We start from the raw sequence: 12,728 nt of genomic DNA, 5'->3' as shown, positions 1-12,728 counted from the left end.
TAGACATACATAAATTAAATAACATGGATTACCATGTTTGTTTTGGTTGAGGAAACATTAAAAAAATAATTTTGTAAAGGAACTTTGTATTATTTACAGTACCATATCAAAATGGGTTTGTACTGCATTTTTTTATTTCAGTATTTTTAATTTCCGTAACTATTCAGACATTAGTCACAATTATTCATTAAACAGACCATTTGAAACTGCTACTGTATCTCAACTAGACATACTTGTATTCAGAAGGTAAATCTGTGTGTGTGTGTGTGTGTGTGTGAGAGAGAGAGAGAAATCCCCAAATGCTACATTAAAAGAATGTTATGGTTGCAAATTCAAGCATTCAAAAGTTACGAAACACCAGAATTTAAGACATCCATGTGACATTGTGCGTTTTCATACAGTCTTTAAGTACATGATCACATACTATTTTTTCCACAGAATCCCTGCCTCATTCAGTGCACAAGATGGACAGTGCTCAAGGAATGAGGCAGATTTCGAATATTTCTTTTATGTGTGCGACTCCCCATGACTCATTTACTGCACAACATCCAAATGCTGCACTGAATGCAGAATTTTATTTTCTCATGTGTTGCATTGTGCTCATCATCAAAATATGTGAGTGCCTCACAAACCTTAATCAATCTATCTTATCAACACCTCTGTGAGGTAGGGAAGTATTAGTAATCCCATTTTATTGGTGGGGAACTGAGGTACAAAGATATTTAGGCATATATTTTCCAATGTCTCATCGTGAACTTAATCATGCAAGCAATCACACTGAATACACTTATTTGTATTGTACAGACTTTGTGTGTATAAATGAGGGTATAATATTGCTTTTTAGTGACTGCCCATTGATAGGATAAGGGAACTACTGCTGTGTCTGTTTTCTGCAACACAGAGATTTGATATAGTGTAAGTCCTGCAGAATTTTCTCTCAGATGTGAATCCTATTGTATCATACTTCTAACCACTCTTGTCACTCTTCTCTGGCCCATTACAAACTCTTACATCTCTCTTCAGATAACTTCCTACATGGCAGAACCAGCTTCTCCGTTCAGATCGCAGTCTCATTCCAGCCCTTTTTATATGTGTTATAACAACATTAAATTGTTTGAATCTAGTCAGCAAAAAATAGACTTTGAATGTTTTTGATTTTCTCCCCAAATTGTATTAGTTTTAAGAAATAGTAAAGCAGATCTTATTTACTTTTTTTGTTTTCTCCCAGTGAATGTCCCTTCAACTGTAATGGAGGCCATGTCCAGACCAGACACCCTACAGCCATTTAACAAAAGTAGCAAACTACCCCCTGCCACACCACAGCGATCCATAGTATTTCCACAGACTCCGTGTAGCAGAAATTTTTCTCTTCTGGATAAGTCTGGGCCTATCGAGTCAGGATTTAACCAGATCAGTGTCAAAAACCAACGAGTTCTTGCAAGCCCAACGTCAACCAGCCAACTAAATTCTGAGTTCAGTGACTGGCACCTTTGGAAATGTGGGCAATGCTTTAAGACTTTCACCCAGCGGATCCTCTTACAGATGCACGTGTGTACGCAGAACCCTGACAGGTAAAACACAGGCACTCTTTATTTCTGTATTGATGCGTAGCCAGACCCTCTGCTTTTTGCTTTTATCAGACTGTTATCATTTCCAAAACTAAACCATTATTAGGAGGAGCCTGTACAACATAATACATCTATGGCTGTGTGAAGTAAGCTGATAATGGCCATTGCTTAACTTCACAATTTGTAAAAACATTTGGTACCTAAACGTACATACAAAAGGAAATATCCAAGAATATAATCTTGTTTTCAGAATGGTTTGGTACATCTGTTAGAGGGAACAAAACAGAAGGAAAGTTTATTAATATTATGGATGAAAAAATGAGGTCAAGATAATCAAAAGTCTCTTTGTCTTCCAAAGATAATATAACTTGCTGTTCAGTGGCTGTCATAGTCATTTCAGGGTTCACCTATAGTGTGCAATGTGTATGAACTTAATTAAGTACTAAGAGGTAATGAATTGGAATTTTTTGCTTAGTACTATTTTTCTTCAGAGCATGCAAACCCATAAATCGTGGAAAGCTGTCAAAAGGAAATACCTACTCCACTAGTGATGTGGAGGAAAACAGATGCCACTTATTCAATAAACTAATATCCACACAGAAGAAAAATGTTGACTAGATACCTCAGAGTCAAAGTTGGTTTGAAAGTTTGTCAATAGAGAATTTTATGGCCATGAACTGAGGATGAAATTTAGCTGAACAAGTGAATTAAAATTTCAGGTACTCTGACCAGTGGCAGAGTAGATATAATGGAACTATTATTTATGAATCAAAGCTGGTTTATTTGACAATCTTGATCGCTGGCAGCACAAAAGACAGAAATCAAATTAATTCAACTAAAAAGACTGCCCATGTTTTGTCTCTCCTTCAGCTGTGAAGAACGCTTGAGTAAAACAGCTGAATCGCCTGGAAAATCATTCTAAATGCAGCACTCAAATGCAAGTTACATTTGACAAAAATGCAATAGCAGTGTATATTGTGTGTGTTTGTGTAATAAGCATATATCCTATGCTGCTGGATAAAAACAGATGAATTTTAAAGTGTGTATGGTAGATCTAGAGTCTTAGAACTTAATCCCGAATAGAATTTTGAGAGTTGCTAAAATTTTGGATGCGTCAAAACCTTCTCAAGTTTCTGTGCCCTTTAGCAATATCTAAAGTGCACGCTGGCTCCAGCAGAAAAAAAGCATTGTCATGTTAAAAATATATATTTGTATTGAAAAATAGCTTTATTTCATACTATAAATTATGTAATTTTCTGATAGCAGCCAACTTTCAAATGCCTCCTGAGTTCCCACAATATGTAACAACCAAAACTACCAGAGAAAAATATTTTCCCAACATTGTTTGGGATTTTAGCTATACAATTCCCAACTGTATTAGTTGTGATTCACATAGCTAAAACCTCTGGCAACATTTTGAAAATATAGGAGTTAGGAGTATGGGTCAGAGTTCTTGAATTCAGATTCCAGATTTTTCTGGGTTCTCATATCCCTAACTAGAAATCACTATTATTTAAACTTATTTCATGGCCAGTCTTTCCTCCTACTATAAATGGCATTAGTAGAGCATATACCTAGCAACATAGGAATTGGAAAAGAAGTATCTTTGCTTATTTCTAGGAACACCTCTCATTTCTTAAAGTAATTTCCTGGCAACAAGAAATCAAGGTGTAAATTGCCCAGGCTTGTTTCACTGCCAGCCTTAGATACTGTATGCAACTCTTAGGATTGGAATTTCTCTCCACTATCTACTGCACCACTCTAGGCGATAAACAGCTACCTGTTTATTGTCAGAAATTTGTAAACATACCAGCCACTGCATCTTTGATGTGAGGGAAGTAGCTGTGGCTGCCTCCTCTAGCAAAGGCCTTGAGACTATCTAGTCTGGCGTTGTGTTTGTTTTGCAGGCAGCATGATTAACTATAGGTGGTCAAAGCAGGAAAAGGATCCTTGAATGTAGCTATGATCCCCACTTCATCACGTGAAATTTAAGAAATGTAAACTATTTGGGAGTTGAGAAATACAAAGAAGGAAATGACTTAAAACTTCCTTTATCTCAGAAGAAATCTGAATGAGAGTAGAGGATAAGATAAGAGTGAAAAAGGACAGAAAAAAAATGTTTTTCAATCAGCCCCTGAGAACAGAATACTATTCAGCAGGCAGAAGTTTGAAGAAATAAATATTGGATAATAGTGAACCCAAGATGAGGAGGGTCCCAAGTTCTCCCAGAAGTTTCTTTGAATTTGAGTTTAACTAAGATTTTAATGAAAGCTTATTTGCCCCTTTCATTTACTTCCCCTTTCCCACTGAGGTCTTTTTTTTTCCTGTTTGTTAAATAATGTAGAGTTTCTCTGTAGTCACTTGATGGGTGGGGAGGTAACATCTAAATCCATTCAGATTTAACCCAGGGACCATCCAAGCCTCTGGAGTTTTTCCTTAAACTCTTGCCCAGACAGAGGCAATTTGACCCTCTATTCCTTGAACCAGGAGTCAGAAATCCCTTTTCTCTTCTGTTTTTCTGCTGCAGAAATTCCCAACAATCCCATTTGGGGGGCTCCAGAAAGGGGTAAGCAAAAGCCTTCAATCACAGTGAATCATTTTCAGACAAATATTTTCATTTATTTTTTTAAAAATCAGCAACAGTTCTTAGAATGACCAGTTTTTATTTACATCTTTCTTTTTTCTCTCTTTGATTGTCATGTACAGTATGTAGTGGTGTTAACGGAGGGAGGATGCCTGCACTTCCCAGGTGTTGCTTGTGGCCCACTTTCATATTCAATGTGTATGTGTGATATTTACTCTTGTTGATTGTCATGTATTTAAGCTGATGATTGGAGGGTAGACACTATACATGCAAGTGCGTCCTTGGTGGGTGGATTCTGGATGTTATCTGGCCCTCATGCTTTTTGTTTCCTTGAAGTATATTAATGTACGCTTTGTTTTGCTATTACAGTTCAGCAATGAATGTCTGTTTGTTTTTTTAAGGTTAAGTTGTCAATTTAATTGATGCTTTTCTCTAGGCATCATGGCTCTACCCCAGTTGGTATTTTTCTTGCAATACATTTTTCTTTGTAGGATGTGTATCTTTGGCCCTCAGTACTGTTACCCTAATTAATTAATTACTTATTTTTAAAAAACCTATAGCAACTAAACAAAAAAGAAATACTGTGAACAATGTCTATTTCTGTTTATAGAGTGACTATGGATTATTTTGCAATTAAAGTAAATGTCATGCTAAATTGAACATTTGTTCTTGCATACTCTTTTCAAAAAGGTTTGCAGGCTTCCAGCATTTATAGTTAATAGTAGCAAAAGGTGCACAAAATGGTACCACTCCCCTACTGCTTTAGAAGTTTAGAAACATATGAGCTATTTTGTTCTTTACAAAATGATGGCCCCAAAAGTCATAGAGAACTTGATTCTGTGATCCTTACTTCTACTGAGATATACGTACTCATGTTTGTAATCTTGTTGGCTGTAATGGGACTACTCTGTTTGAATAAGTACTATTCGATGTGAGTAAGAGTTGCAGGAGTAGGCCCATAGTTAGTAAATATAACAAAACCCATCAATCTGAGCCCTGTGAGAACTTCAAGATGTAGGCTAGTTCTTAAATGTCACTTTGCAGAATCACGTCCTCTCAGTTCAATTAGAAGGAGACTGAGTACCTGCATTAAACCCTTTATAAATACTCATGGTGAGTAACTTCAAATGTTCCATGTGGTAGGGTCCAAGGCAACTGATTGTTTTAACTAAAGCATCCACAACTGGGCACTCCCTCACTCATCCTGCTCCTGTGCAGGGACTATGCCAATAGCTTCTTCACCTCTCTGAAACAGTCATTTTAGGCCACTCAGAATGGCAGCTGGAGTGAATCACTGACACCCTGAGTTGCATTTCCCCCTCTCATTAACCATACAAAACAGCAGATTCCACTCCAATGCCATATCCATTCAGTTATGAAGAGGGTACTGAAACTTTGGCCCATGTCTGCAGTTCTGCTCCAAAACCACTGCCGTGTGTGTGAGAGCAATTCATGGAGTCCCTTCCCTGGAGGCAGAGAGTGCCAGCATCACAACATGCCCTGCTTTCCTTGACTCAGGTAATGTAAAAACTAAGGTGATGCCTGAATCGGAGTCTTCCATCTTCCCGTAAAGCCTTGGCAACAAACTGCTTGTTTAATGGGGAAAGCCATGGTGTCCCGCTTCCTGGCATTCTGACATCATGAAATATGTCTTTGTTTCTTCACTAGCAACAAGGCCCTACACTTAGCCTTCTGACAGTGAGAAATGCATCTGCAGCTGTATGTCAGGTTTTCTCCTATTTGCTAGTACTTATCTAGCTAAGGAAACGATGAATCTGATTCACAATTTGGCTTTGCTGATTTGACAGTATTTCAATGAAAGGTTTACAGGTATTCAAAAACTCACTGTTACAAGCAGCCCATCCTCAAAAGATTTACACTGGAGTTCTATGAGAACCATGAAGATAATGAATGAAACTGTGTGAAGAGACCCATAAAAGACCAGCTCACCATAAAAGAGAAAAATTGAGTATTTCAGTGCAAAGTAATTATGAGATTTTTTTTCAGGACTCTGATCATGCAGCCCATCATTCAAATATTTCCTGCAGTTTATGCTGGAGACAGTGTAAAGAAATGGGACATGTGTTCATATGAGCTGGATTAGTCCAGGAGTTCTGCCCTTTTGGATTCAAAAGACATGTTGCAATACCGAAGGTGTGGGCACAAGAGAAATAGATTAATTAGATCAATCTTTTACTAAAAGAAGACTGAAAAAAGTGGTTTCAAACCTATGTATTTTTGTGTTGGGGTTTATTTAAATGAGAAAACAGTAACTAAATGGTCTTATTCTAGTGCAATCTCCCCCAAAAGTTATACAATTGCTTGGATAAGCATGCATATTTTGAGTGAAATTCAGTTAAGTGCATAGGTGGTGTTTGACTTTGTGCTGATCATCCATAGAAAGTGGACAGAAAAAGGATTATTAGCACTGGGAAAAGAAAACATTCATAATGGTTTCAGCAGAATTTACACATTCAAGAGACAGGTTTAAAGTACACTGCAAAAAACAAAGTTCTTAACTATTTCTGTGATCTTGGAAAATGTAATTTGAGAATGTTGTAAACCCTCAGATGCCAGAGATTCACCCGTACTTAAAGAAATTCTTAAAAATAACTCCTTTCAGTATTATACTTTAGATGTTGAGCCCATAGCTTTTACATTCATGAGTGCACCCAGGGAGACCCTCACATGAGTAAGGGTCATCGGATTGGTCCCTAGAGGAGAGAGATTGAGGGCTCCTACACACTGATGATCTGACACTGTAGAATCTACCTATAGAAATTTGTAATCAAAGATGGGTAACAAAATGGATTTCTAGTACATGAGGCAAATGAGAGCTGTGCAATTTTGTCTGTCAGCAGAATTTGCCTCTTAGGTAGGGAGATACGCTTTCTTTGAGTTTGGGTGAGAAGATGAAGCATATAGCCTAATTTTTAAGGAGAGAGGATTGGAAGATAGGACTGCTGTGTTCTTTTTGTTGACTCTCAGTGATACCGTATGTCACTATGTACATTTCTTTAAGCTTAACTATCTTTAAAATTGGTATAATAATACCTAACTCAGAGATGTATTTGTTAGGCTTAATTAATGTTTCTAAAGCACTATGAAAGCCTTTCTGAAGTGCTACAATATAGAGATGTAAATTAATTATTATTAATTATTATTATTATATTACTTCTAGCACACAGTGATGGGGAGAAAATTCTAGGATAGATTTTTACGGAAAAATTACATTTAAAAGATTCTTAGGACCATATTTTCATACACTGATGTATATGTTTCACCTATAAACATGCATATAACAGTTTACATGCCTGCAAATGTGTATTCAGATATAGAAGAGGGTACTCTTGGTATGTACCCATTCATGCATAAAAGTAACTGCAGAGAAATTCAAATTTGCTGGAGCGTCTACTTGTATATGACCCCAAACCAACTAAGCTGTTACCCACATGGGTAACTTTAAACTCGTGGGCAGTTTATTTGACGTCAATGGCCCTACCATATGCCTAAAGTTATGCATTTGTGGAAGAGCTTTGCAAATATCTTATCCACTTTCTTTGCACTGCAGGCAGTCCCCAATATGCAGAACTGTATGAGTTTTTGAATGAGGGGTTGTGGATGGGGTCAGAACCATGTTGCAGCTTCAACCTAGGTGCCTCTTTTTGAAAATTCAGCCTATAAAGTCCACCATTTAGTATTCATTTCATGAGCCCTATTCTCTCCATGACTCTGAGAATAAGGGGGTCACCATCTTAATGTGGTTTTCCAGGGCAGAGTAAAATGATGGCACAGGAGATAACTGCTACATCAAAGACAACCCTGCTCTGAAGGTGTCCATGTACTCACCGAACCGATCATCCCTCACATTCAGTCCTTCTGCACTGCTTTCATTTTTAAAAAAACAATGTATTGATTTCTTTCTGCTAAGAAAAAAAAAAAAAAAAAAAAACAACAACCCAAGTACAGTAAAAATGGTTACAAAACAAAACTATATTTTTTTTCTTGGAAAATACCATACATTATTATAGCAGTATTCAAAAGTCATACAGTTCTGCATATTGGGAACTGCTTGCAGTTCAAATAAAGTAGGTAAGACATTTACAAATTGTCAGCTCATACATTTATGCATGCATAAATTTGTCTTCTTTTTAAAACAGGCTTTGCTTAACTTATGATTCATTTATCTAGCTCCAAAATACTTACTTGATCCCTTTCTTGATTAATCTGATTGGAGATCTGCATCATTTATGCAGATTCACACAAGGGATCAATTTATTTGGTGAAGTAACATCTTTTATAGCCATTCCTGCAAGATTTGGGTGAAAGGCAATAAAATGAGAGATAAGGGACATAAGAATAGACAATATTCTACAAAGTTCATCATTGTGTGCATCATACAGTGTAATGCACTATGGATAATATAAAATGTAAATTTTCATTATGGTCAAGAAATCTAGTTTGAATCAATGTGGAGGCTAATGGCAACATTTTATTTGGCTTCTTAATGTTTGCTCATAACTGGTTTACTACTGTGAAGTATTTACATACAAAGAATGATGTGACTTCTCACAATGTGAAATTAATCATATTGACTGTTGTTAAAAAATAAAAGATTAATTGGTTTTATTTAGTGTCTTATTGTTTATTATGGGAGCTGTTAAAAATAGATAACCAGAGGCTAATAAACGTTAATGGTCCCTTTCACTATTAGAAAATCAATTGTTCATGGATACAGCATATCTTAATATATTATTTTTGCTTAAAAATGTTTAATCCTAAAAAAGCCTGAATTTACATATCTGTTTGATAAATAATTTCCTTATCCGTTAACAATGCATTTGAAGAAGCAGTAAAGCAGAAAAACATATTTCTCTTGTCTTCCAGCAATGGTAATTGATATACATTAGTTATCAGTGTTTATTTAAAATATATTATTTTACATGCATTTATATAATTTTTAAAGGGAATAGGGGAAACAATGTTAGTATAATCATTCAGACCAGGTAACCTTTCCACAACTTTTATATGTATCTTTCAAACTTCTTTAAAAGCAGTTAGATAGATTTTCAAATGTAAGTAATTAAAATTGTATAGTATTGAGTTATTGACCAATACCAGACTATTAATCAAGCAAAAAAAAATTCTACAATCAGTGCTCAGTACTCTGAAGCACTATAAAATAATAGTATTTGTGATCAGCGATGCAAGCAGACACAATTAAGCAGCTCACTTGACAAATGAGAGGGTACACTTTATTTTGCACTTAATTGAATTGTTGTACATGCTTGGTCACCACTATCTCCTTCCCTTTAGTTTTGGTTTCTAGCTATTTGAACATACACATTTGTTAAAGAGAGAGCAATTAAGACTGTGTTGGCCATTGGCTCTAAAAAAATTCAGACAGCAAGAGTTGTGCCCTGAATTGCTGCTCTCTATAAAAATCATTAATATCCCTTAAGACATTCTTAATTTTCTTTAAAAAAAAGTTTGATAAACGGAATAGGACCTGCCACTGATTTACTTTAAATGTCATAACAGATAGAAAGCATTCCAAATATTGAAGTAGTTTACCAAATCGTTTTGACATAGAGAGACTTGTGTAAAGGAGGGAAATTAAATCTATTTTGCCAAAACAGAAATTGATTTACTTTGTATATGTTTCTCAAAACACTTTTTGCCACTTTAACAAGTTAGTAATGGTATTGGTACTCAAACTATTGTCCTGTCTCATCCTTCTGTCTCTCAGCCTCTTCTTTCTACTTGAGTTCGTAGTGATGATGTTATAATTCTGAACTTGTGGCATCACAGTCAGTTCACTGCAAGAAATTAAGATGTCACAAAAACAGAATTATGATTTCATTTCAGGATCACACAAAAGGAAAATCCAGGCCAGGATGGAAAAACCTATTAATTAAATGCAAATGTCTTCAATAGCAGCAAGAATACAGAAAAATAATAGGAAAAGCAAAAGCTTGTGATTGTTTTCTAAATTTGTCTCATTGTGAAAGTTCCTCTTTAAAAAGCTGGAATTTTTGGAGTGTACAAGGGATTAGAAAAAAAATATTAATTTTTGGAGTGTACAAGGGATTAGAAAAAAAATATTTTCAAATGGTCATAGAAACCAATCTGGGATATACCAGTGACAAGTACAGGTAAAATTTTTAGCTAAGACTGCACTAATGCTAGAGAGGAATAGGACTTTCTGAGTCTGCTAGCATAGGGCTCAAATCCCTATGTTAGAGGGAGTTTTCATTGAATAAGGAATACGGTATTGGGCCCTTAGTTTGAGGAAACTAAAAAATCAGACATATAATCTAATCCAGGTTTTGTGTATACCTGAAGAATACTTTATGATTATATTGGGGGTTTTGTAGGGGCCTTGTAGGATCTCTGGCAGTTTCTGCACATGGATTCTGTCCTCTAAATTTGCACAGTGATTCATGGGGGATGGGGGACTTGCATGTCTCCTACTATAGATCCAAAGATTCACATCCAGACTCCTCTTTGAAAACTAAGAAATTAATTTGAAAAAATTAGTTTGCACCACCCAAGTTGTTTTCTATTTGCTGAAATAGAAAGTAGTGATCATGTGGTGTTTCTATTGTTTTGCAGACCCTATCAGTGTGGCCACTGCTCCCAATCCTTCTCCCAACCTTCAGAACTAAGGAACCACGTAGTCACCCATTCCAGTGACAGACCTTTCAAGTGCGGCTATTGCGGCCGTGCCTTTGCTGGTGCTACAACACTGAACAATCATATCCGGACGCATACGGGGGAAAAACCCTTTAAGTAAGTAACTGAAGCTATCAATGTTGATCAACAGTGAGCAGAGAGGGAAAGGCATAGCAGTTGTCCACCCATAACAGCCCATGGGAGAGCTTCTTTTGAAAGTCAAGGTCAAGATTCCAGACAGACTCATTAGCAGTGTGACTGAAATCAGAATCAAACCAGGCATGTATGCAGATACCTAGTACATGTATGGCCCAGAGCAAATGCCTGTCATCCAATCAAAACTTGATTGTTTTAATTTAAATAGCAGTTTAACAATTGTCTCTCAATTAGAGAACCTTAGTTGAAATTGTCTGACAAACTGAAAAGGATGGGTCGAGACTGTGCTGTAACAGGCATAATATGGTTCATCCTGTTTTGTCAATACTCTGAAGTAGCTCATATACCAGTTAATTTGTAACTGTTAATCACATATAGAGAAAAATAGACTCAGGACCATTGGAAAAATACTATGTGTATCCCATGACATGACTCTAATAAACTCATAAAAATAATTTGCAAATGCAGTGGCCATCCAAGTGAGCAGAGAAAATCAGCTGTCAGTCAAGGTGGTTTTCAATTTGCTGGAAACTTTGAATATAGTTCAACAAAATCCTTGATACAAACATTCCGAATTCAAACGTTCCTTGGATGTTTGGAAACAAACCTTGTTTCAGATTTTTTGAATGTCACTGTCTCTATAATGGGCCAATCCCAAACCTGAAATCAGAATACACCCAAACTTGGTAGGGTTGGAAATCTAAATTTGAATTTTTGTGGCTTGGGCCCATCTTTATTTGCAAGTGCATACTTAGGACAAGTGGTTACCTGTTGTTGTAACTGTCTCTGCAGTTCTAGTGATTTACATGTAGCCATACCTTTAGTGCAGGTTTCAATGTACATGTACACAGTGAGACCTTTATTATCTACATTTCATGAAGGACTTCTTTAAGAGGTATAAATTCAGATAAAAGAGGGGATTTAACAAGATCTGCAGGCTTCTGCACTTTTGAGGTAGTACAGAAATCAGTTATCTACCTTACCTAGTTATTCACTTAAAATAAAACCCAACACTCTGCCAAGCCACAGAAATTTGTTGTTTGTTTGTGTATTTGAGAGACTGGTGCACAGTTGGTTAATGTAGGTTCTACTTCATGCAGATAAAGGACTCTGCTCTGACCAACTCCTTACTTAATCTAGGAGGCTCTTATAGAAGAAAATGTGCATTAGTAAAAAGTGTCCCTCTCTTAGCTGAATTGAGAGACATGGATTCATATAATTTTCTGCCTGGAACCAATACCTCCCTGGGAAAAAATAACCAAACCATTCTTTTCTGTAAAATACCTGGTCTTCTTCACCTGGGGATGAGGAAATAAGGAGTTGAAGGGAGAGAGCGTCTTTCCCAGTTCACTATGTGCCCTCACTCAACATGATTTTTCTTTTCCTGTATTTTATGCCTGCCTAATGTAAGAGAGCTTCGGTCAATCACTGAACCTCCTCATAGCAAGATTCCATCAGAGTTGGCCAGCCTCCATATATGGCCACAAGAGAAGCATGGCCTCCATGTATGTGTGTGCTGGGGAATGGAAGGACAAGAATAAGAATTCTGGGCATATTCCATACAGTAGATTTTGGGGACCAGGAATAGAAAATAGGACAGCTTTGTGGATGTCAAGTCATGGAATCCTGCAGCCTCAACAATGACCCACACAGAGCTAGTATCTTGAGTGAACAGAGCCCATAGAAAGAGAGCCAAAAATAGTGCTGGCCATTAGATTGATTTTTATCTAGTTGCTGTGTAAATA

General features: G+C 36.6%; 1 protein-coding gene across 4 annotated transcripts in view; it reads left to right on the top strand.

Moving 5' to 3' along the window:
- PRDM6 (PR/SET domain 6) overlaps nucleotides 1-12,728 on the top strand; it is a 91,001-nt gene that overhangs the window by 67,186 nt on the left and 11,087 nt on the right. For 2 of the 4 annotated variants that reach the window (XM_054033191.1, XM_054033194.1), the window contains exons 6-8: nucleotides 1,229-1,571; nucleotides 4,096-4,134; nucleotides 10,768-10,944. In XM_054033191.1, the coding sequence (XP_053889166.1) occupies nucleotides 1,229-1,571; nucleotides 4,096-4,134; nucleotides 10,768-10,944 (559 nt within the window). Of the gene's footprint in view, nucleotides 1-1,228; nucleotides 1,572-4,095; nucleotides 4,135-4,274; nucleotides 4,701-10,767; nucleotides 10,945-12,728 lie in introns of those variants that run through there. The other 2 variants (XM_054033195.1, XM_054033193.1) reach the window with 2 other exon arrangements.

The sequence above is a fragment of the Malaclemys terrapin genome, chromosome 6, assembly GCF_027887155.1.
Source record: "Malaclemys terrapin pileata isolate rMalTer1 chromosome 6, rMalTer1.hap1, whole genome shotgun sequence".
Taxonomy (NCBI): Eukaryota; Metazoa; Chordata; order Testudines; family Emydidae; genus Malaclemys; species Malaclemys terrapin.
This window is presented reverse-complemented; position numbering and strand designations above follow the sequence as displayed.